The 26,532-nt window shown below is 42.8% G+C and overlaps 1 protein-coding gene across 1 annotated transcript in view; it reads left to right on the top strand.

Moving 5' to 3' along the window:
• LOC132834997 (glutamate receptor ionotropic, delta-1-like) overlaps positions 1-26,532 on the top strand; it is an 831,861-nt gene that overhangs the window by 422,245 nt on the left and 383,084 nt on the right. Inside the window, exon 3 of the mRNA XM_060854217.1 lies at positions 21,079-21,363. Coding sequence (XP_060710200.1) covers positions 21,079-21,363 — 285 coding nt within the window. The remainder of the gene's footprint in view (positions 1-21,078; positions 21,364-26,532) is intronic.

Below are 26,532 nucleotides of genomic sequence, written 5' to 3'. Positions count from 1 at the left end.
AGGTTTCGGGATGTTACTCACTGCAGGATTCTTAGTCTCAGCTGGTTCTTGTAGCAACATTATTCATACGGTGAGTCCAGTTCAGTTTCTGCTTTCTGGTACCCTTTTCAAGATGTTGATGGTGGGGAATTTGGTGATGGTAACAAAGGGGCAGTGGTTAGATTCTCTCTTGTTTGAGAAGGTCATTCCCTGGAATTTATATGTCACAAATACTACTAGCCACTTCTCAGTTCAAGTCTGGATATTGATTAAATTAGATTAGATTCCCTATAGTGTGGAAACAGGCCCTTCGGCCCAACAAGTCCACACTGATCCTCCGAAGAGTAACCCCCGTCCCCCCTCCCTCTCTGAATAAAGCACCTAGCAACTATGAGGAGAAAGTGAGGACTGCAGATGCTGGAGATCAGGGCTCATGCCCGAAACGTCGATTCTCCTGTTCTTTGGATGCTGCCTGACCTGCTGCGCTTTTCCAGCGACACATTTTCAGACCTAGCAACTATGGACAATTTTGCACAACCAATTTACCTGACCTGCACATCTTTGGAATGTGGGAGGAAACCGGACGCAAGGAGAATGTGCAAACTCCACACAGATAGTCGCCCAGTGCTGGAATTGAACCTGGGACCCTGGTGCTGTGAGGCAACAGTGCTAATCACTGAGCCACCGTGCCGCCTGATATTGTCCAGCTATTTACCCAAATGCACAGTGTGAATGTATTTTTAGATTAGATTACTTACAGTGTGGAAACAGGCCCTTCGGCCCAACAAGTCCACACCGACCCGCCAAAGCACAAAACCACCCATACCCCTACATTTACCCCTTACCTAACACTACGGGCAATTTAGCATGGCCAATTCTCCTGACCCGCACATCTTTTGGACTGTGGAAGGAAACCGGAGCACCCAGAGGAAACTCACACAGACACTGGGAGAACGTGCAAACTCCACACAGTCAGTCGCCTGAGGCAGGAATTGAACCCGGGTCTCTAGCGCTGTGAGACAGCAGTGCAACCACTGTGCCACCGTGCTGCCGTGGTGCTGGACGTTGTGCAATCATCAGTGAACATCCTCACTTCTGACCTTATGATGGAGGAAAGGTTATTGATGAAACAGCTGAAAATGGTTGGGCCTAGAACACTCCCCTACAGAGGTGTCCTGGAGCAGAGATGACTGACCTCCAACAACCACCATCATCTTCCTATGTGCCAAGCATATAACCAGCAGAGAGCTTCCCCACGATACTGATTGATTCCAGTTTTCCTAAGGCTTTTTGATGCCACACTTGGTCGAATTTGACCTATTGATGATTTGAATCATGAATTGAGCAGGCTGGGACTGATGATTCCTTGTAACAGGTTTGAAACCCGCAGTTAGTCATGAACACAGTCCCACCATCCAGGATTGAATCGTTTCCTTCCCTCTCCAAATGTCATTGCACTGAAAAGTCTTTGGTGCAATTCAATTTCGTAGCATGCTGCTTCTGTTTTACAATTCATCTCAGAAAATGCCCAAGGAGTTGTTATAATTTATCATTGCAATCCACTGCGCAGCATTCTGTGCTATTTCATTCCCAGCTTCAGCACTGCGTGTTCCTTTTCTTGGTCATCTTTACATTTCGAAACTCCCAATTAAAGGTGAGACAGGTTTTGTTTTGTCAGTTGAACCTGTTACTGGGAAGGTGTTGCAGAGGGAGTGCTGCTCCGGTGCAGACTCATCATTACTCAATGGCTTTGTGGAATTTTCTCATTCTCACAGATACATTCTGCTAGATGACTGAGGCTGCAGCTTGTCATCAAAACCAGAGTGGAAAGAATATTAACCAGCATTCTGCAATATTCAAAATAAAAAGTGTCCTTGAAATATTAATGATGAGCTTGATTTACGTGAAATATTTTGAGTGGCAGAACCCCCAATAACCAGAAACCTTGCCTGATTGCTCTCCCCTTCCTGTGGGAGACCCCAAACCAGATCTCACACTGAAGTGTCACCATCACTTGGTCTCAATTCACCCTGACTCACGGTTCACTGTCAGCTTCACACTTCCTATCTGAACTTTAATAGTGCACTGTTTCATTGTGAGGTATTCAATTGTGTTTGAAGCTGCCTCATTGCACATTTCGATGCTGAGGATGTTTAGCTTCACTGTGGCCTATGTTGATTCATGGCAATTTCAGCAGTTTCACCTTTCGCTTTTGAAGAACTTACTTTCATTCTGGCAACATTCTGGTTAATCCAAGCTGGAGGGTGGAAAAATTTCTGGCTGTAACAGACTGCTCCTTTTTTGAGGTATTGGAATTCCAGAAACAGCAATTACTGTTATAGAACATAGAACATACAACATACAACATAGAACAGTGCAGCTCAGAACAGGCCCTTCAGCCCACGATGTTGTGCTGACCACTGATCCTCATGTATGCACCCTCAAATCTCTGTGACCATATGCATATCCAGGAGTCTCTGAAATGTCCTTAATGACCTTGCTTCCACAACTGCTGCTGGCAACGCATTCCATGCTCTCACAACTCTCTGTGTAAAGAACCCGCCTCTGACATCCCCTCTATACTTTCCTCCAACCAGCTTAAAACTATGACCCCTCATGTCAGTCATTTCTGCCCTGGGAAATAGTCTCTGGCTATCGACTCTATCTATGCCTCTCATTATCTTGTATACCTCAATTAGGTCTCCTTTTCTCTGATGAAAAAAAATCCGAGCTCGTTAACCTCCCTTCATAAGATAAGCCTTCCAGTCCAGGCAGCATCCTGGTAAACCTCCTCTGAATCCTCTCCAAAGTATCCACATCTTTCCTATAATAGGGCGACCAGAACTGGACACAGTATTTCAAGTACAGTCTAACCAAAGTTTTATAGAGCTGCAAAAAGATCTCACGACTCTTAAACTCAATCCCCCTGTTAATGAAAGCCAAAACACCATATGCTTTCTTAACAACCCTGTCCACTTGGGTGGCCATTTTAAGGGATCTATGTACCAGCACACCAAGATCCCTCTGTTCCTCCACACTGCCATGAATCCTATCCTTAATCCTGTACTCAGCTTTCAAATTCGACCTTCCAAAATGCATCACCTCACATTTATCCAGGTTGAACTCCATCTGCCAACTCTCAGCCCATCTCTGCATCCTGTCAATGTCCCGCTGCAGCCTAAACAGCCCTCTATACTGTCAACGACACCTCCAACCTTTGTGTCATCTGCAAACTTGCTGACCCATCCTTTAATCCCCTCATCCAAGTCATTAATAAAAATTACAAACAGTAGAGGCCCAAGGACAGAGCCCTGTGGAACACCACTCACCATTGACTTTCAGGCAGAATATTTTCCTTCCACTACCACTCGCTGTCTTCTGTTGGCCAGCCAATTCTGTATCCAGACAGCTAAGTTCCCCTGTATCCCATTCCTCCTGACCTTCTGAATGAGCCTACCATGGGGAACCTTATCAAATGCCTTGCTGAAGTCCATATACACCACATCCACAGCTCGACCCTCATCAACTTTTCTAGTCACATCCTCAAAGGACTTGATAAGGTTTGTGAGGCATGACCTGCCCCTCACAAAGCCGTGTTGACTGCATTTAATCAAGCCATGCTCTTCCACATGGTCATAAATCCTAAAACCTCAGAATCCTTTCTAACACCTTGCAGACGACAGACGTGAGACTGACTGGTCTGTAGTTGCTGGGGATTTCCCTATTTCTATATGTCTATGGTGCCTTTACCATGGAACAATTGCACCCAATGCATGCTTCCTAAATGATGTCTAATCACATCATAGTTTCCTCTTCCCCAATTAAATATCCTCCCATTTTGCCTAATCCTCTCCTTCTCCATAGCTATGTAGAATGTGAGGCAGTTGTGGTCACTACCACCAAAATGCTCTCCCACTACAAGATCTGATACCTGCTCAGGCTCATTTCTGAGCACCAAGTCTAGAATGGCCTCTCCCCTCGTCGGCCTGTCAACGTACTGAGTTAGGAAACCCTCCTGAACACACCTTACAAAAACAGCTCCATTCAAATCTTCTGCTTGAAGGAGGTTCCAATCAATATTGGGAAAGTTAAAGTCACCCATTACAACAACCCTACTACGTCCACACTTTTCCAAAATCTGCTGACCTATGCTTTCTTCCATCTCCCTGCTGCTACTGGGGGGCCTGTAGTAAACCCCTAGCAAAGTGACTGCTCCCTTGCTGTTCCTAATTTCCACCCTACTGACTCGGTAGGCAGATCTTCCTCGAGAATGGAAGCTTCTGTAGCTGTGATACCCTCTCTGATTAGTAGTGCTACACCCCCTCCTCTTTCTCCCCCCTCCCTATTCTTTTTAAATGTTCTAAACCCTGGAACATCCAGCAACCATTCATGCCCCTGAGAGACCCATGTCTCTGTTATGGCCACAACATCATAGCACCAGGTACTGATCCATGCTCTAAGTTCATCACTTTGATTCCTGATACTCCTTGCGTTAAAGCAAACACACTTTAACTGATCCCTTGGTTCCTTCCCAGGAAAATCCTTCCCACTAGCTGGTCTACCTCTTGCTATTGTTATTGTTATATATGCTGTTGCATTGTTTTGGAACTTCTTAGAAAATAAAGGTCAAAACAACCGCACTTTTAAAAGAGAGAGGAACAGACAATAGGCAGCACATGGTCAGTCAGTGCAGGAGAGAGAGAGAGAGAGAAACCCACACTGCTAACTGACACAGCAGTGAACCTGCACAGTTACTGCATTTACTGTTGAATTCATGTATCACTGGACATCGGAGTGCATCTGGGAAAATTAACAAAGGGAAATTCAAAACTGACCTTGGAGGAACCTCTTTGGGAGAAATCACAGCACAGAAACTGATAAGTGAATAGTTTTAGGTGTGCCTTACTGTAAGTCTGCAGTAGTGAGTAGATTCCCTACAGTGTGGAAACAGGCTCTTCGGCCCAACCAGTCCACACTGACCCTCCAAAGTAACCCACCCAGAACCATTTCCCTCCAACTAATGCACCTAACACTATGGGCAATTTAGCATGGCCAATTCACCTAACCTGCACATCTTTGAACTGTGGGAGGAAATCCACGCAGACATGGGGAGAATGTGCACACTCCACACAGTAGAGTGAGGTTCTTTCTTGATTATATGTTTCATTGAGATATGTTCTTGATTAAAATACAAATATAAGCCTTAAGTATTGAGTTAGCCTGGACCAGTATTTTGCAGAGGAGTAATTTGGTGCCATTTTCTGTGTCTGCAGATTGGAAGAAGCAAAAATGGCCCTTAATGAAGTGATGTGCTCTTCTTCTTGGAGTTTAGGGAGAGTTTACGGGTTACTGAGGATTATATCTGCAATAAATGCCGTTGGTTGCAAATCTATCAGATCGAATGGATCAGTTGGAGAGGAGTTAGAGGCAATGAGGAATTTACAAGAGCAAGGGGATATGATGGATAGCAGTTATAGGAAAGGGGGAAAGTCTCAGATACAGTCACATAGCTGGGTTAACTCCAGGAAAGGTAAAAGAGGTAGGCAGGTAGTGCAGGAGTCTTCTGTAGTTATCCCCATTTCAAACAAGTATGGTGTTTTGGAAAATATAGGGGGTGATGGATTCTCAGGGGAATGTAGCATGAACAGCCAAGTTTCTGGTATTGAGACTGGCTCCAATGTAATGAGACGTACGTCAGGTTCCAAGAGATCAATTGTTTTAGAGGATTCACTAGTTCGAGGCACAGACAGACGTTTCATGGCCAGCAGCGAAAAATCAGAATGGTGTGTTACCTCCATGGTGCCAGGATCAAGGATGTCTCAGAGAGGATGCAGAGGGGAGAGGGACCAGCAGGACATGATTGTACACATTGGAACCAACAATATTGGAAGGGAAAAGGATGAGATTCAGAAGGGAGATTACAGAGAATTATGCAGTAATTTAGAAAGGAGCTCCTCGAAAGTAGTAATATCTAAATTACTCCCGGTGCTATGAACTAGTGAGGGCAGGAATAGGAGGATAGAGCAGATGAATGCATGGCTGAGGAGCTGGTGTATGGGAGAAGGATTCACATTTTTGGATCATTGGAATCCCTTCTGGGGTAGAAATGACCTGTACAAGAAGGACGGATTGCACCTAAATTAGACGGGGACTAATATACCGTCAGGGAAAGTTGCTAGAGCTGTTCGAGAGCATTTAAACTAGTAAGGTGGGGGAGTGGGAGCAGGGAGATAGTGAGGAAAGAGATCAATCTGAGACGGGTACAGCTGAGAAAAGAAGTGAGTCAAACAGTCAGGACAGGCAGGGACAAAGCAGAGATGAAGGTAGGACTGATAAATTAAACTGCATTTATTTCAATGCAAGGCAAGGCAGATGAACTCAGGACATGGTTAGGAACATGGGACTGGGATATCATAGCAATTACAGAGACATGGCTCAGGGATGGGCAGGACTGGCAGCTTAATGTTCCAAGATACAAATGCTACAGGAAGGACAAAAAGGGAGGCAACAGAGGAGGGGGAGTGGCATTTTTGATAAGGGATAGCATTACAGCTGTACTGAGGGAGGATATTCCCGGAAATACATCTAGGGAAGTTATTTGGGTGTAACTGAGAAATAAGAAAGAGATGATCACCTTATTGGGATTGTATTATAGACACCTCACAGGTAAAGGGGCGGCTGGAAAATGGGAAGCCTTCAAAAATGAGATAACGAGAATCCAGAGAAAGTATATTCCTGTCGGGGTGAAAGGGAAGGCTGGTAGGTATAGGGAATGCTGGATGACTAGACAACCTGAGGTTTTGGTTAAGACAGTAGGAGTATACTTAAGAGGGATATCAGGAGGGCAATAATGGGACATGAGATAGTTTTGAGAAATAGAGTTAAGGAGAATCCAAAGGACTTTTACAAATACAATAAGGACAAAAGGGAAACTAAGGAGATAATAGAACCTCTGAAAGATCAGCAAGGCAGCCTTTGAGTGGAGTGGCAGGAGATGGGGGTGACATTAAACAAGTATTTTGCATCAGTGTTTATGTGGAAAAGGACTTGGAAGATATACAATGTAAGGAAATAGATGGTGACTTCTTGAAAAATGTCCAGATTAAGAGGAGGAAGTGTTGGATGTCTTGAAATGCATAAAAATGGATAATCCCTCCGGACCTGAGCGGATGTACCCTAGAACTCTGTCAGAAGCTAAGGAAGTGATTGCTGGGCCTCTTGCTGAGATATTTGTATCATCGATAGTCACAGGTGAGGTGCCGGAAGACTGGAGGTTGGCAAACGTGGTGCCACTGTTTAAGAAGGTCGGTAAGGACAAGCCAGGGAACGATAGACCAGTGAGCCTGATGTCAGTGATGGGCAAGTTGTTGGAGAGAATCCTGAGGGACAGGATGGACACGTATTTGAAAAGGCAAGCACTGATTAGGGATAACCAGCTAATGCCCGAAATGTTGATTCTCGTGCTCCTCGGATACTGCCTGACTGGCTGCTTTTCGATCACCACACTCTCAACTCTGATCTCCAGCATCTGCACTCCACACTTTCTCCTGGTTAGGGACGGTCAACATGGCTTTGTGCATGGGAAGTCATGTTTCACAAACTTGATTGAGTTTTTTGGAGAAGTAACAAGGATGATTGATGAGGGTAGAATAGTGGACGGGCTCTATATGGACTTCAGTAAGGCGTTCGACAAGGTTCCCCATGTGAAACTGGTTAACAAGGTTAGATTTCATGGAATACAGGGAGAACTAGCCATTTGGATACAGAACTGGCTCAAAGGTAGAAGACAGAGGGTGGTGATGGAAGGTTGTTTTTCAGACTGGTGGCCTCTGAGTACACAAAGATCGGTCCTGGGTCCAATACTTTTCATCACTTTTATAAATGATTTGGATGTGAGCACAAGAGGTACAGTCAGTAAGTTTGCAGATGGCACCAAAATTGGAGGTGTAGTGGACAGCGAACAGGGTTACCTCAGATTACAACAGCATCAGGACCAGATGGGCCAATGGGCTGAGGAGTGGCAGATGGAGTTTAATTCAGATAAATGCGAGGTGCTGCATTTTGGAAAAGCAAATCTTAGCAGGACTTATACACTTAATGGTAATGTCCTAGGGAGTGTTGCTGAACAAAGAGACCTTGGAATGCAGGTTCATAGCTCCTTGAAAGTGGAGTTGCAAATAGATAGGATAGTGAAGAAGGCGTTTGGTATGCTTTCCTTTATTGGTCAGATATTGAGTCCAGTAATTGGGAGGTCAGTTCGGCCACTTTTGGAGTACTGTGTGTAATTCTGGTCTCCTTCCTATTGAAAGGATGGTGTGAAACTTGAAAGGGTTCAGAAAGGATTTACAAGGACGTTGCCAGGATTGGAGGATTTGAGCTCCACGGAGAGGCTGAACAGGCTGGGGCTGTTTTCCCTGGAGCATCGGAGGTTGAGAGGTGACCTTATAGAGGTTTATAAAATCACGAGGGACATGGATAGGATAAATAGACAAGGGATTTTCCATGGCGTGGGGGAGTCCAGAACTAGAGGGCATATGTTTAGGGTGAGGGGGAAAGATATAAAAGAGACTTAAAGGGCAATGTTTTCACACAGAGGGTGGTGCGTGTATGGAATGAGCTGCCAGAGGAAGTGGTGGAGCTAATACAATTGCAACATTTAACAGGCATCTGGATGGGTATAGGAACATGAATAGGAAGGGTTTGGAGGGATATAGGGCGGGTGCTGGCAAGTTGAACCAGATTGGGTTAGGATATCTGGTTGGCATGGATGAGTTGGACCGAAGGGTCTGTTTCCGCACTGTACATCTCTATGACTCTATGACAAAATAAATAAAAGACCTGCAGATGTTGGAAATCTGAAACAAAACCAGAACTTGCTGGAGAAACTCAGCAAGTCTAGCAGCATCTGTGGAGAGAGAGCAGAGTTAATGTTTCAGGTCCGGTGATGCTTCTCTATTCTGTCCTTGGCCTGAGCCTTGTCATGCTTCATCAATCAGCAGCATTCCTCAGTTCAGGCATCAAAGGTAACCTTCCTCTTCCTTTACTGAGAATCTTGGCTGAGGCACCAATTCCCTGGATGCCTTCAGTTCTGACAAAGGAGCCACTAAAAACGTACTTCTTGGTGCAACAAGCTGTTTGAAAGACAAATCATACATTGACATTTATTTCCAATGACATGTGAGCTCAGGTGTAAAGATCTCTTGCTGCAGTTCTTCCAAGTCTTGGTGAGATCTCACCCTGGGGTTTGTGTCTCCTTGTCTCAGGGAGTGCAGTATCACCAAACTGATTCCTGGGATGGCAGGTTTGTCTTATGAGGAACAGTTTCTTTGATTTAGTCATGGGACATGGGTGTCACTGGCTGGGCCAATATTTACTGCCCATCCCTAATTGCCCTTATAGATGGAACAATGTATGCATTCTCTAGCGTTTCAAAGAATGAGAGTGATTTGATTGAAATGCATAAAATTCTTACAGGGTCAGAGTTGCCATGACTTGAAGATGCCGGTGTTGGACTGGGGTGGACAAAGTTCAAAATCACACAACACCAGGTTAGCAGGTTTATTTGGAAGCACTAGCTTTCAGAGCGCTGCTCCTTTGTCAGGTAGTTGTCAGATGATTTTTAATTCTCAAGTTAGCTCAGTTTTTTAAAAATAGATGTGAAGTCTGTCTGTGTCCCCATGCTATGTCAGACTGACAAACCCTCTGTATAGTTGAAAATGTGTTGCTGGTTAAAGCACAGCAGGTCAGGCAGCATCCAAGGACTAGGAAATAGACAGGATGTTTCCTCCCAGCTGCTGAGTCCAGAACCCGGGGAATAATTTTAGGATAAGGGGCAAGTCATTTAAGACTAAGGTGAGGTGGAATTTCTTCACTCAGAGATTGGTGAATCTTTGGAAATCTCTGAAGTCAAAAAATGTCACTCCCTGAGGATAACAGTCAGCAACAACAGAGAGATGGTCAGGAGTCTTTATTATTGGATGATGATGTCATGAAACTAATCTGCTGGATAATAAGCAAAGGTCAATGTCGTGAAATTTCTGAATTTAACTTTCCCAGGTTAAGGAGTAATGCGTGTATTCACACTGAGGAAGTCAATGATATGCAGAGCATTGTGTATCCCCATCAGTGGGGTTCCTGAGATGTTGTTCTCTCTCAATGTCCACTGCAGTGAGAATAAGAAACCTGATTCTCTTTCCTGTGACTGTCTGGTGTGTTCTGAACTGAATCTTTGGGAGGTGTACTGACCGGTATCTGGTGTGATAGACTAAAGTGAGCAATATATCAGCAAACACAGCAGCTGGCTCGATGACTGCAATTGCTCTGTTCTTACTGGGGGTTACTTCGTACTGAGCTGGCAGAGTGGGTGTTGTCAGTGATAGAACCAATCTGGTTCCAGCAAGCAGCTGAGTTCCTCTCCTGGTCAGTGAGGTGAACATTGACCCTATCATGTTTGTTGAAGGAGACTTGTTGACCCACTCATTGGGTCATTTTCATGTTATTAACCAGTCATAGAGTCTACATAGCATCTGTCCAAACCATCAGAATGTGCAGAAAAAGCTGTTCAATTCCTCCCTGAATGACAGACAAGTACCAATAATTTTTTTTAGATTAGATTACTTACAGTGTGGAAACAGGCCCTTTGGCCCAACAAGTCCACACCAACCCGGCGAAGCGCAACCCACCCATACCCCTACATTTACCCCATTACCTAACACTACCGGCAATTTAGCATGGCCATTCACCTGACCCGCACATCTTTGGACTGTGGGAGGAAACCAGAGCACATGGTAAGAAAATAGCTTTTAGCTTTTGTTCAAATTGACCAGCTGTTGATGTTAGAGAATAACAAAGTTCAAGTTGTGAATAAATTCCAAACAGTAGTAATCTCTGTTTGAGGCTAATGAATGTTCATAAATGCTACTGCTGCGATTTTACCAGAGATTCACGGTTCAGATACCTTGCACATTCTCCCCCAGGTTTCCAGTGTACGCGGAGACTCACGATGCAGATACTCTGTAGCTTCTCACTAAGGTGCCTTCAACATCATCTTCAGATCTATGACCTCAACTAGCTAGAAGGACAAGGGTAGCAGGTACGTGGGAACACCCCCATCACCCCAGCATCAGCATGGCCAGGAGCTGCTGGGTGCAGAAGTCCAGGAGCAGGGGTACCCTGGTTATTGGTGAGGCAGAGGCAGCAATGGAGTCAGGGTCTCCTGGTCATTGTGGGAGTGTGGGTTCAGCACAGGACTCAGCATCAGCAGCCCAGTGGTTATGTGGGCCCAGTGGTTATGTGGGCCCAGTGGTTATGTGGGCCCAGTGGTTATGTGGGCCCAGTGGTTATGTGGGCCCAGTGATGAAGAGATGGCACCTGGACAGTGGTGACTCCGATGTTAGTGGGTCCAGTGCAGACAGTGGAGAGTGAGGCAGCACTGGTATTGTTGGTCAACACCTCAGGATGGAGCTGGCAGGACAAAGATGGACTTGTTCATCGTTTACTTTTAATTCTTAAATATTCAAATGGCACTGGATTGCTGTGACAGTTGAAGCTTTTCACAGTGTTGTTCATTCTAGAGTACTGTGACTATAACTCATCATTCATTCATTCAAGTTCCCCTCCAAGCCAGTCACCATCTTGAATTGTAAATGTATCACTGTTTGATCAGTGTCGCTGGGTCAAAATCCTGAAATTCCCTCCCAAATGGCACATGGACAGCAGTGGTTCAAGAAGGCAGCTCAGCCCCACCTTCTCAAGCAGCAGCTGGGGATGGGCAGTAGATGCTGATTTGGCCAGTGATGCCCACACCTCATGAAGGAATAAAATAAAATGGTGCAGCAGCAGCAACGACAAACACATCTTTTAAATGGAGAAAAAGAATCATCCCTTAGGGAATGAGAAAATGAGCAAATTAATATTATTTTATAAGCTTTTCTGTTTCACAAATCTTGAAAAATAATCTCCTCTTTAAGGCAATAAAATGAACCATTTTTGATTTATAAATTTTTAAAATGGTAGAAAATACCATCTTGTGTTTCGGACATTTTTCTGCCTGGATATTTTTTTTCTTTGAACGAGGATCTGATGTACAACTGCATCCCTCTAATCAAGGGTCCAATTTGAGATCTAAAATAAATTAGGAGAAGGATTATTTTCCAAGTGTCCTCCAGCCTGTTCCATCATAGCTGAGCTGATTGTGGTCTGAACTCCACTTTCCTGTCAATCCTCAATAATGTTTGACTCCATCATTACTCAAGTGTCTGCCTTAAAAATAATTCAATGACCCTGCCTGCATCATATAGGAATAGATTCATACAACACGGAAACATGACTCTTTGGTCCAACTCGTCCATGCTGACCAGATATCTTAACTGAGTCTAGTCCCATTTGCTAGAATTCAGCCCATTATCCCTCTAAAACTAATCAATTCATGTCCCCATCCAGATGTCTTTTAAATTGAATAGAATTGAATTTATTGTCGTGGGTACCGAGGCACAGTGAAAACCTTTGTCTTGCGAGCAATACAGGTAATACAGCAATACATAGTTAAATAGCATAAATAAGCAAGTAATAGGTAAACAGTGGCAAAAACAAAAACACAGGTACAGGTGAATGTTAAGATTTGTCAGTCCATTCAGTCTTCTAACAACATTAGGGTAGAAACTGTTTCGAAACCGGCTGGTGCGTGTGTCCAAGCTTCTATACCTTCTCCCCGATGGTAGAGGTTATAGAAATACAGGGTGGGATAGATCTTTGAGAATGCTGGTGGCCTTTCCGGACCTATCCAGCCTCTCCCTACAAGTCAAACTCTCTAGTTCTGGCAACATCCTGTAAATCTTTTCTGCACCCTCTGAATTTTAACAATATTCTTCCTACCAGCAGGCCTGGTAGGTAGATTCTATAGATGGGAGGTTGGCCTTTGTGATTGTCCAGGCCGAATTCACCACTCTCTGTAACCATCTCAAGTCTTCAACAGTACAGTTCCCATACCAGAAGTGATACATCCAGACAGAATGCTCTCGACGGCACACCTATAAAAGTTAGCAAGGGTATTCGCCGTCATGCCAAATTTCCTCAGCTGCCCAAGGAAGAAGAGACATTGTTGGGCCTTTGTAATCAGTGCGTCCACATGAAGTGCCCAAGAAAGCTTGTTGTGGATGGCCACTCCCAGGAGCTTGACACTCTCCACTTGTTCCACCTCTCTGCTGTAAATGTATAGGGAGGCATGAGTAAAATCCCACTGATTGTAACTGTATCAGTCTCCACCACTTCCTCTAGCAGTTTGTTCCACACACACACCACCCTCTGTGTGAAAAAGTTGCCCTTTATGTCCCTTTTAAATCTTTCACCTCTCACCTTAAACCTATGCCTTCTAGTTTCTGGACTCTCCTACTCTAGGAAAAAGACCTTGTCTATTTATCCTAACCATGCCCCTCATGATTTTATAAACCACTATAAGGTCACCCCTCAGCTTCCAATGCTTCAGAGAGAAAACATCCGAACCTATCCAGCCTCTCCCTACAAGTCAAACTCTCTAGTTCTGGCAACATCCTGTAAATCTTTTCTGCACCCTCTGAATTTTAACAATATTCTTCCTATAAAAGGGTGTCAAGAATTGCATGTAGTATTCCAAAAGTGGCCTCACCAATGTCCTGAACAGCCACAACATTATGTCCCAACTCCGGTACCAATCTTCTGACAAATCAAGGTGTGCCAAACGCTGTCTTCACCAACCTGTCTATGTGCGACTCAATTTTCAAGAAACTATACACCTGCACCCATAGATGCAGCCACACTCCCCAGGGCCCTGCTATTAACTGTACATGTCCTGCCCTGATTTACCTTACCAAAATGCAATACCTCACATTTACATAAATTAAACTCTATCTAACACTCATCAGCCCATCTGATCAAGGTCCCTTTGTACTCTAAGATAACCTTCTACATCATCTCTCACTTTTAAGGAAGACTTCCTAAAACCCACAGCCCTCTGAGGAAAAGAAAATTCTCCTAATTTCCATCTTAAAAGTGTGAAGCTTATTGTTAAACTATGACCCTTCATGCTCACCTCCATAAGAGGGAAAAAACATCCTTTCAGCATTGATCGTGTCCAGCCCTCTCAGGATCAGTCAGGCCAGGAGACATGGATCCAGTCTGTCCAATTTTATTATCAGATCATACCCCATCCCAGATATCAATCTAGTGAGCCTCCTCTGAACTACTTCTAACACATTTATATCCTTTCTTAGATAAGGAGAATGAAACTGTACATGGTTCTCCAGATGTGAAGTAATCTATTTCTCATCAGGATTAATGGTGACTGCATGTCCTTAACCTCAAGCGAATCATAATCCATCAGCATCTGTGAATGAACTGGCAACAAACTGACGTGGGATGTGGTAGAGACAACAGTGTGCAGCTGGAGAATGGAAGTAGTTTTAATTGCTTTTCCCTTCATGAGCAAGCCAGGCATTCATGTGATACCTGGTTCAAAGATAGTAATCACTGAATCATAATACTCAGATGGGAACTCCATCTTCATTTAAATACATCCTTTCGGTCATTATTTCAAATACAATACCTTGATATTTATCCTTTTATTAGAATTAAGCAAATTTAAGGCAATTTTTGAAGCAGATGATGTTGGTAGCAGAGATACAGAGACACACAGAACTGAAGTAATTTAGCACCATCTCTGGTGACAGGATGTATTACAAACTATTTTCTCATACATAGGACTCAATAATGGATTTCTGTACAGATGTAAGACATGTATGTACACTGCTGGATTAATCTATATAATATATGGACACATATGTACATTGTTGGATTCATTTATACAATATATAGACAAATATGTACATTGCTGCATTAATTTAGACAATATGTAGATGTACACACACTTCTGTTATATTTTGCAACATGTCCCAAAAGAGGAAATCCTATAACTGTTTACAGTCAGTGCAGTGAGCCAGTGACTTCTGCCTATGTGAAAGAGCAATGAGATGATAATTCCACCCAAGGAACAATACAAATCATGGGTGAAAGGGCATGTTCCAGTGCTGTATTGTTCTATTTTCTGAATGGGAAAAAGCTGGGGACAGACCACCCCTGCTGTAGAAGTCATTTCCCACAGGCGTTAGAGTTATACTGTGTTAGAATCCTTGTCATATTCATGGACAAGTCCTGTGCTAACTATATTAACAAACATTGATTTGGAAGTTTAACTCCTGCATTAAAATACAGGCAAGGAGTTACACCTGAATGTAGTAAAAATGAATTTAAAATGCAGCATGATTGTACAGCATAGTGTTTGATGTAAAGCACCCTCAGCCACTCGGAACCTTCCCAACGTGGAATGAGAAGTCACAAATCACACTCCATCTCACTGTTCACAGTTTCTTAGGCCAAAGAAAGACAGAGTTTTGGAAATTACCTTCTGCATAGTTTATTCCAATTCCTTTCAGTCTGTAAAACACTTTTATTTTGGCTGTGACAATCAGAATTGGAGGCCGAGAGTGCAATAAATTAATTGTTCTTTTAATTTCTGTTAAATACACTGCTCCTGTGGTCACAAGAGCAGCTGGTGCCCAACTTTACTTGACTACTCTTCATTAGCTGTGTTCCTTTATGCAGCCATTCACTGCAAATGGACAATGTACAATAATTTAGGGATAATTCTGACATGCTTTGCCCTGTTTAATTATAGAGTCAAGCACTTTATTGAAGTGATATTATCCACAGTAGCTTTTGTCACTGAAGAGGTTATTTATGGGATTACACTGGAGTTAGAAACTTTATTCATGTTCAGACATTGCAGAAACTGTAACAAAAATAGAAATTGCTGGAAAACCTCAGTGAGTTTGGCGGCATCTATGGAGAGAAATCACAGTTAATGTTTCAGTGGCATTCAGGGCCAAGTGGCACTTCCTCAGATTTGAGGAACTGTGTGTTTTTCTCCATCAGGAGTTTGAATCGAACAAATCGTGAGAAGTTATTTTCTTTGGCGTGTGAGTAGGTAAATCAGACCATTTAAATTTATTAGATACGTATTAAATAAGAAAGCATTATTTCTCCTTTTGTTTTCATTTAATTAGTAGAGTCATAGAGTCATAGAGATGTATAACACAGAAACTGACCCTTCAGTCCAACTCATGCATGCTGACCAGATATCCCAACCTAATCTAGTCCCATTTGCCAGCACCCAGCCCATATCCCTCCAAACCCTTCCTATTCATGTACCCATCCAGATGCCTTTTAAATGCTGTAATTGTACCACCCCTCCACCACTTCCTCTGGCAGCTCATTCCATACAAACGCCACCCTTTGTGTGAAAATTTGTCCCTTAGGTCCCTTTTATATCTTTCCCATCTCACCCTAAACCTATGCCCTCTAGTTCTGGACTCCCCCACTCCAGGAAAAAGACCTTGATCCTATCCATGCCCCTCATGATTTTATAAACCTCTATTAGGTCACCCCCCAGCCTCTGAGGCTCCAGGGAAATCTGCCCCAGCCTGTTCAGCCTTTCCCTATAGCTCAAATCCTCCAACCCTAGCAATATCCTGAAGCATTTCAAGTTTCACAACATCCTTCCAAAAATAAGGAGGCCAAACTGCATGCAACATTCCAACAGTGGTCTTACCAATGTCTTGCACAATAGCAACATGACCTCCCAATCCTATACTCAATATTCTGACCAATAAAGGAAAGCATACCAACCACCTTCTTCACTATCCTATCTACCTGCGACTCTACTTTCAAGGAGCTATGAACCTGCACTCCAAGGTCTCTTTGTTCAGTAACATTCCCTAGGACCTTCCCATTAAGTGTAGAAGTCCTGCTCTGATTTGCTTTTGCAAAATGCAGCACCTCACATTTATCTGAATTAAATTCCATCTGCCATTTCTCAGCCCATTGGACCATTTGATCAAAATGAGGAGACCGGTCTTCACATTGTTAAGTTCCAGAATAAAGGAGCTGAGTGTGTCCCAGGTACAATGGGACGTGTGTTGATGAGCCGCAGGGCTACAACAAGAAACTTGTGTGTGTGAGTGAAATGGACAGCTTTAAAATAATAACAACACAGAGAAGATGGGCAGATTGGCTTCCTCATGTATTGTCATACACAGTGTGACTGAGAGTGAAACACATAGAGGCCAGGATGAAAATGTGGACCTTGCAGCAAACGTAGTGGACAACACACCTTCAATCAAACCAGAAAGAGAGAGCTGATTGGCAGAGAGCCAATAGGGAGGGAGACATTAGTGAGGGAGACGATAGGGAGAGAGACGATAGGGAGGGAGACGATAGACAGGGAGCCAGTTGGCAGAATGTGTGAGCAGCAATTGGAGCAGCCTACTGCTGAGTGTACTGGAGGGAAAAGCTTGGGACAATTTCAGAACTGTCTTTTTGGCTCTCTATATTTTTATCTCATCTGTTTAAGTGATGAGGTAGTCAGAAAAGACACGGTAATCTTCCTCACTGCTTTGAAAACTATCATTGCAGACCAAAGTACCATTGTGCTAAAAGTTTAGATGGAGACGAATTTGTTATGTGTGTACAAGAAAATTTTCTGATTCAGTATGTGGATGTACCTACTAGAGAAGGTGCAAAACTTGACCTATTTTTAGGGAATAAGGCAGGGCAGGTGACTGAGGTGTCAGTGGGGGAGCACTTTGGGGCCAGCGACCATAATTCTATTAATTCTAAAATAGTGATGGAAAAGGATGGACCAGATCTAAAAGCTGAAGTCTAAACTGGAGGAAGGCTCATTTTGACAGTGTTCAGCAAGAACTTTCAAAAGCTGATTGGGGGCAGATGTTCACAGGTAAAGGGATGGCTGGAACATAGGAAACCTTCAGAAATGAGATAACGAGAATCCAGAGACAGGAAAGTCTGGTAGATATAGGGAATGCTGGATGACTAGAGAAATTGATGGTTTGGTTAAGAAAAAGAAGGAAGCATATGTCAGGTATAGACAGGATAGATCGAGTGAATCATTAGAAGAGTATAAACGCAGTAGGAGTTTACTTAAGAGGAAAATCAGAAGGGCAAAAAGAGGACATGAGATAGTTTTGGCAAATAGGGTTAAGGAGAATCCAAAGGGCTTTTACAAATACATTAAGGACAAAAGGGTAACTAGGAGAGAATAGAGCCCCTCAAAGATCAGCAAAGCAACCTTTGTGTGGAGCCGCAGGTGATGGGGGAGATAAATTTTGCATCAGTGTTTACGGTGGAGAAGGACATGGAATATTTAGAATGTGGGAAATAGATGATGACATCATGAAAAATGTCCATATTACAGAGAAGGAAGTGCTGATTGTCTTGAAATGCATAAAGGTGGATAAATCCCCAGGACCTGATCAGGTGTACTCTAGATCTCTGTGGGAAGCTAGAGAAGTGATTGCTAGGCCCCTTGCTGAGATATTTGTATCATCAATAGACACAGGAGAGGTGCCAAAAGACTGGAAGTTGGCTATCATGGTGTCACTATTTAAGAAGGGTGGTAAGGACAAACCAGGGAACTGGTGAGCCTGATGTCTGTGGTGGGCAGGTTGTTGGAGGGAATCCTGAGGGGCAGAATTTACACATATTTGGAAAGGCAAGGACTGATTATTGAGATACAACATAGCTTTGTGTGTGGGAAATCATGTCTCACAAATGTGATTGAATTTTTTGAAAAAGTAACAAAGAGGTTTGATGAGGCCAGAGCGCTGGACGTAACCTATATGGACTTAAGTTAGGTGTGCAACAAGGTTCCCCATGTGAAGATTAGTTAGCAAGATTAAATCTCATGGAATACAGGGAGTACTAGCCATTTGGATACAGAACTGGCTCAAAGGTAGAAGACAGAGGGTGGTGGAGGATTGTTTGTCAGATTGGAGGATGGGTGCTGGGTCCACTACCTTTCATCATTTATATAAATTATTTGGATGTGAGCATAAGGGGTATAGTGAGTAAGTTTGCAGGTGACAACAAAATTGGAGGTGTAGTGGACAGCAAAGGTTACCTCAGATTACGATGGGATCTTGATCAGATGGGCCAATGGGTTGAGAGGTGGTAGATGGAGTTTAATTCAGATAAATGCGAGGGTCTGCATTTTGGGAAAGCAAATCTTAGCAGGAATTATACACTTAATGGTAAGGTCCTAGGGAGTGTTGCTGAACAAAGAGATCTTAGAGTGCAGTTTCATAGCTCCTTGAAAGTGGAGTTGAAATTGAAATAGGATAGTGAAGAAAGTGTTTGGTATGCTTTCCTTTATTGGTCAGAATATTGAGTACAGGAGTTGGGAGGTCATGTTGTGGCTGTACAGGACATTGGTTAGGCCATTTCTGGAATATTGGATGCAATTCTGGTCTCCTTCCTATTGGAAAGATGTTGTGAAACTTGAAAGGGTTCAAAAAAGATTTACAAGGATGTTGCCAGGGTTGGAGGATCTGAGCTATAGGGAGAGGCTGAACAGGCTGGGGCTGTTTTCCCTGGAGCGTCGGAGGCTGAGGGGTAACCTTATAGAGGTTTATAAAATCATGAGGGGCATGGATAGGATAAATAGACAAAGTCTTTTCCCTGGGGTCGGGGAGTCCAGAACTAGAGGGCATAGTTTGAGGTGAGAGGGGAAAGATATAAAAGGGACTCAAGGGTTAACTCTTTCATGCAGAGGATGGTACGTGTATGGACTGAACAGTCAGAGGAGGTGGTGGAGGCTGGTATATTTGCAACATTTAAAAAGCATTTGGATGGATATATGAACAGGAAGGGTTTGGAGGGATATGGGCCAAGTGCTGGCAAATGGGACTAGATTAGGTTGGGATATCTTGGACAAGTTTGACCGAAGGGTCTGTTTCCATTGCTGTACACCCCTATGACTCTATGACTCAAAGAGAATCTTGTCTTTCTATATCAGTTGCTTCTGGATGGACAGGAACAACTAAAAAGAAAATGTAAAGGAGAGGGGCAAACATTTTATTTCAACTGTATATCTCAGTATCATGGCCATCTTCGGAGTGTTCAACACTTGAGCCATACATTGGAAACATCAGCAGGCTTTAGTCTGTCTTTAATCTTTAGTTTGGCATTTTGTGCTATACGGAGGGAGTACTGCATTGTTGGAGATGGCATCTTTGAGGTGAAATGTTGGTCTGAGGTGGTGTGTACCCTCTCAGATGACTGTCGGAAATCTCATGGCATTGTTTAAAGAAGAACAGGAAAGCACTATGTTGTGTCCCGGCTGTTACCCTTCAACTAACATCATTGAAGCCAATAATTTTATAATTGCTGGTTGTGAAACCTTGCTGTGCTCAATTTGGTTTCTCTGTGGGACTGCAGGGCAGCCTTGCAACAGTTGTAAACCATAACATGTTCACCTTCAGTTGTGAAAGGCACTATACATGTCCCATCACAGGGTAAACTAAAGAGTAAAGCTTCCTCGACACTGTCCCCAAATCAAACACTCCCAGGACAGGGTCAGCATGGGGTTTGATAAAGAGCAATGTTCTCTGTGCCGATACGGTACAATATTATTTTAGCTGTAAGCTAGTTTGCCAGTGTGACATTTTAATTTTCATGTGCAGTTTTCCCAACGGTCCCTGTGTAAGGTTATTAATCTCTTGCAATTATAACTAAATTATAAGCAGTTTGCAGAGTATGAAGATCTGATTCTCCAAACTACTTTCATCATTAACTGCAGTCTGTAATTTCTTGCTATTAATCTGGTCTGGAATAAGTGGGAAAAGAAAAACCAAAGGTGTTTCTCTTCTGAGCTGAGAGTGGCACTGCCAGAGACCTGTGACCAGCTCCACCTTTACTGTTGTCATGAGTTGGAGGAGCCAGTGTTGCACTGGGGTGTACAATATTAAAAATCACACAACACCGGGTTATAGTCCAACAGGTTTATTGGGAAGCACTAGCTTTTGGAGCGCTGCTCCTTCACCAGGTGGTTGTCACAACCAGGAGTAATGTTCTGAAAGCTAGTCTTTCCAAATAAACCTGTTGGACAATAACCTGGTGTTGTGTGATTTTTAATATTTACTGTAATCTCATAAACATTGTTACAAATATGAATGTCCCTGTCCCTAAAATGTTCATTTTTGCTTTCTTTTTCAGCCTGTGACCTGATGACTCAAGGAATTCTCGCCCTAGTCTCCTCCACTGGCTGTCCCTCAGCCACTGCTCTCCAGTCGCTGACAGATACCATGCACATTCCTCACCTGTTTGTACAACGCAGCAATGCTGGCTCCCCTCGCACCGCCTGCCAGCTCATCAGTAATCCTGAGCTCCAGGAGTACACTCTGCCCGCCAGACCTCCTGTCCGAATCGGCGATGTCATGCTGCGACTGGTCAACGAACTTCGGTGGCAAAAGTTCATTGTTTTCTACGACAGTAACTATGGTGAGTGAGTGTGTGTAGGGGTGGTGGCTAACCTCATATCAGGTGCATGTTAACACTTTGAACAATCAAACCACTCACTTTGGATGGATATCTGGATAATCCCTTAAAGTCAAACCCAATCCAGGGCTCAGATTTAGTGCTAAAAGCTTACTTTGCACATAGTCAGGCTCACTCTACAGCTCATGAAAAAAAGATAGGAGAATCTTTTAAAAGTTTAATCGCTTCAATATCAGATCTGTACTTTGAACATTCTGTGTTTTATGTTAAACACTGACATGAATAATATAAATTCACTTCCTCACATACACTTGTGTTTAAAATATTCATCAGAAACTTTTACAAGGTCTGGTCAGACTGTAACACAAATTTAGTAAATATTTCTTTGTTCATTTCGAATGATTCTGCTGCACTGACAAAAACTAATCATAAATTGGAAATCATCCTGTTAGGAATATTTAACATTTCACCTTAATTATTCTGTATCTCCCCAAGTGTTGATTCAGTAAGAGTGCTCCATATGAGAGTGTGGAGCGTCAGGGTGAGAAGGAGCTGACATCTTGACTGATGTTGCTTTGAGTTGGTGCCATGAAGGATCCATTTAACCCTCCCCTCAAAGATCTTTGGCAGACTCTGCCATCACCAATCCTTTTGGAAAATATCTGTTTACTGTCTCTGCAAATATGATTTAAAAACCTGCCATTTCACATTTGAAATCAGGCCCATGCTCTAAATTGATTGGTCAAACAGTAGGAGATCTGAAGAGTCAGTCATAGAGATGTCCAGCATGGAATCAGACCCTTCAGTCCAACTCATCCCTGCCGACCAGATATCCTAATCCAATCAGATCTTGGTTGCCAGCATTTGGCCCAATTGTACAATAAATGAATCAAAAACCTCTGTTCAAATGTTCGGGAAGGAATATAACTCAGACAGAGAGTTTCAGTTTATTCTTTGAAAAATACAGAACTTTGTGTCATAGAGTTCAATTCCATGGTACGACCACACAGCCCAGCTCTCTGGGAGAGTAATTTGACTTTTTAACCATCTGTTTGAATTAGTTTCTGCTCTCTGCTCTTGCTGCGTTAGCTTCTGTGTTAAGAGTATGAAGTCCTAAAGTTAAAGGAAGGGAAATGATATGTGGGGGAGGGACATGAGGGGGACAGTGCATAACATGAACCCTGATTTGGATTCAGTAACATTTTCCTCACTCAAAATCATTTGCATTATTGTGAGCTGCTCCTTTTAACCAATGAGGCTTCATCATTGTACCTTACCATCACTGACTAGTGGCAGCCTGTCCAACAAGATCGGTGGCCCCTGGTGGAGGGCCCACTCCGACTGGGAGCAGAACTGCAAAGTCCTTTACACTTCCCATTCTGAGGAACCCAAGGATTCGGTTTGTTCACAATCCCGGCCAATTACACGGAGAGTCATGGAGTAAGCAGTAAATTGTTAGAGAACGCTGACCCAGGTCTTTGTTGCTGAGTCTAAATGCAGAGGGTTATCAACAGCCAGGGATTGGAACTGCTGCCTGAGTTAGATTAAAGAGCGCTAGATGAAGGGATTCCTTTGTAGAGCACACACAGAAATCTTTAGGGATCAACCTGTGAACTCAGGCTCTGTTTGAATAACTGTCAGAAACTGACAAATCTGTGCCCAGTTAAGAGGATAATTTTAGTTTAACAATCATGCCACACACTTGAGTCATGATAATGATCAGAGAGAATAATGGAGGGAGGCTGCAAGGTCAGTGGATTATGTACTCAATGTGTCTTTCTAAGGGGTGTGTCTGGTTCTGAATATGAAGCTGTTAACAGTGGGAAACAGTTCTCTGTGTCCTCATTTACTTTCTCGAGTTTCCTGGCTAATATTCTATCCTGTAAGCAAACCAGCTGGAATATAACTGTTGCTTTTGCATAATCGAAGATGTCGGATTATTTAAAGTTAAGCCATTTTATCTCAATGGTTAACTTGACTGGATTTAAAGTGGTGGCTGTTTATTCCTGATGTTAGATATTGTTCAAAAAATTGCTCAAATGATGTTGACGCTAACTATTCAATGAAAGATTCTAACTGATCAGTAATATACGCAAGCATTTGATGATCAGACCCTCAATTCATTTCAAATTAAGTAGTTTTATTGAGCACAGATTGGTATTTTTCCCAGACTATATTTACCAACCTAATACCAGGAATGGGTGAGTTGTCTGATGAAGGAAGGAAGGACATGTTAGATTGTTCACTGGAGTTCTGGAAGAGTCGGAGGTGACTTGATTTGAACAGATAAGGTCCTGAAGGGATCTGTCGAGGGGTGTGGGCAGGATGATTCCTCCATCGGAGAATCTAGAAACAGAAGTTACTGATCAAAACCCAGGGATCACCCATTTCAAACAGACAACACAAACATTTTTCTCTGAGGATTGTGGGTCCAGAACTCTCTTCCTGAAAAGACAGAGGGAGTAGGGTCCTCCAGTTTCTTTCAGGCAGCGAATGAAGGAAAGGAAGGGTGAAAGGTTATCAGGAGTAATTGGTAATGTGGATTCTGTGTTACAATCGGATCAGCCATGATCTTTGTCGATGGTAGAGCAGGCTTGAGGGGCCAAATGGCCTAATCTTTCCCCAAATTCATAAATTTGGATATCAAAACATTGGTGAGTGTGAAGAAGTAAATGTAACATGGTTAAAGAATCAGGTCTGAAATTTTAACTTTTTTTGTAATATTTGGAAACGGCAATGGTCATTGCGGTATCTGCAAGGTTATCGTGTTCAATATAAATGGAACAAGGCACACACATAGACCACTCAGCCCTTCAAGCCTGCTGTGCCAGTCGTTAAGATCACTGCCATTCTAATTTTAACCTCAACCCCACATTCCTATATTTCTTTGTAATTCACATGTGGGACGTAGCTGTTGTTCATCGGCAGCATTTGTTGCCATCCTTAATTTCCTGATAATCCCTGATATCCCAATAATCTTTAATCTCCTTGGTAACCAATAATTTACATACCTCTGCTTTCTGGTTTCTAAGTCAAAATGTGTGGGGTCAAGCCCCAGTGTAGGATTGGATTTTGAACCTTTGTCAGTGTCGCACTGAGGGAATGCTGCGATGTTGGAGACATCATCCTTGTGAGGAGAAGGCAGGCTGTTTCAACATGAAGGTTCAGCTCAGCTGTGGCACCATTCAAAGAGCACCATAGTAGTTCTCGAGTGACTACATCAGAATCTGATTCACTGGTCCTTCATGTTAAATCTGACAGTATACAACATGGCTGCACTGTTCACCAATTAAACACTCCATTGAAAAACAATTCATTGAAGCTAATATGCTTTGAGGTGTGCTTGTGAAAGGCATTTTAACGTGTTTCATAAATGCAAGTTCCTTTATAAAGTTGTCTGGTCAGTGACAACAGAGGGTACGATAATGGTATCAAATGTTCATGGTACCGTGTGTGTTGTCAGGATAATCCAGCAAGCTGCAGGAACTTGGGTATGGAGTTAGGAGGGAGATACAAGTGAGTGCAAAGACTTACCTAAGATAGAACTATTGTCTACTATCCTACTATCTACTAAGCTACACCCCTACTGTCAGTCCCACATACACATTTCACCAAGAGGCTACCTGCAAAACAGCATTGGCAGAGCTTGAGAACAGTTTCCTGTCCATCTCTCATCCTCCCCCTTTATATTCTGGACCATTTCCCACCATCTAGAACTCCCTGCAGGAGAGAGAGGAATTATAGAAGAGAATTTCAGAACAGATAGCGTCTTCTTTCGCCTCTCAGTGACCGTGTTAGATTGACATGCAATTTCCGTCTGTGGCAGAGTGTAGATTCTTGTGACAACGGGATATGGAGTTTATTGCTCCATTGGCTGTGCTCAGTAATGTAAATGGGCTGTTTTCCAAAGAGTCTTAGAGCAATGTTTGAATATTGGGATGTAAAACTAGTTTCACAAACAACATGTTCAGTTTTGAATTATACTTGAGGTGGTTTCTATTTTCAGCCACAATTTCCACAATGCTTGTTTCGTACTCAATTAGTGAGGTTAGAATTTGCCCCTTAGAATCAGAGAAGAACCTTTGGGAAAGCATTGATTTGTTTTAACAGCATCAGGATTGATGAGCCATACCATTATACTCATATTTAACTGGAGACCAATGCACAGTAAAGGTGTAAGTCAAAATGGGATGTGCAAATATTAAACTGGTGGACCTGTATTCAGTTCAAACACAACATGCCTTCAGTATTGTTGAATTTACAAGCCCACTCAGGGAATTTAAAAACCTTCACAAAATTGACATTTAGAATGGATGCCAAGATCAAGCAACTTGCAGAGATACCTGACCCACCTTCTTGCGGTATTGTTGATGGTAAATCTGCATTCAACACCAAAAAACAGTTTAGTTGTGTGTCAAACAGGCAGATAGAAAAATCACATGACTTGCACCATTTGATTATGATATTTGAGGTTCTGTGAAAGTATTAAATTGTCCTAAATTCTATTTGACAGAATTTTTTGATAATTCTGTATCTAGTCCTCAGGTCATATAACCCTTTGTTAACTTAAATATTGCATTGAAGGCCATTTTATCAAGTTATCTGACCAAATTCACTTTGTAAATTATTCACTAAGAATTTTGCTGTAATTCAAATTCACCCTTTGACCTCTGTCCCTCACCAAACATCATGTTTATTGTTTAAATCAGAAACACAATGCAGAGAGCTGCTGGGATGTATACAGGGAGTACACCAAAGGCACAGATCCAAGGAAATGACAAATCTGCACAAAACACTAGCACAGCTCATCCCCTGGGTCCTGGCCAGTGATAATGGACCTCTGCTCTCCATTCCAGTTACTGTGTTCCGGAAAGGATATCCCAGAACTGGGAGCATTACAGAAAGGAGAATGGAACTGGGGCTGAGACTGAGACTTTGGAGTCTGAGGAAAGGTTGAAGAAGCCAATGTTGAAGAAAAGGAGATAAAGGAGATATGACTCAAAATATTTTTGAGCATATGTTTATAGGGCCAAGGATTATTGTTGGGTGATCCATTTTCTATTAAATTCTAGTTTGTAATTGTATTTCCAGGAACTGTTTTAGGTGTATGTACTGCAGAGTTAGGATTCAGCAACATTGCAGAGTATGTAAGGGAACGGATAAATTGAGCTT

Source organism: Hemiscyllium ocellatum, chromosome 43 (genome assembly GCF_020745735.1).
Source record: "Hemiscyllium ocellatum isolate sHemOce1 chromosome 43, sHemOce1.pat.X.cur, whole genome shotgun sequence".
In the NCBI taxonomy this organism is placed as follows: domain Eukaryota; kingdom Metazoa; phylum Chordata; class Chondrichthyes; order Orectolobiformes; family Hemiscylliidae; genus Hemiscyllium; species Hemiscyllium ocellatum.
The sequence above is the reverse complement of the archived record's forward strand: the minus strand, read 5'-3'. Positions and strand labels throughout refer to the sequence as shown.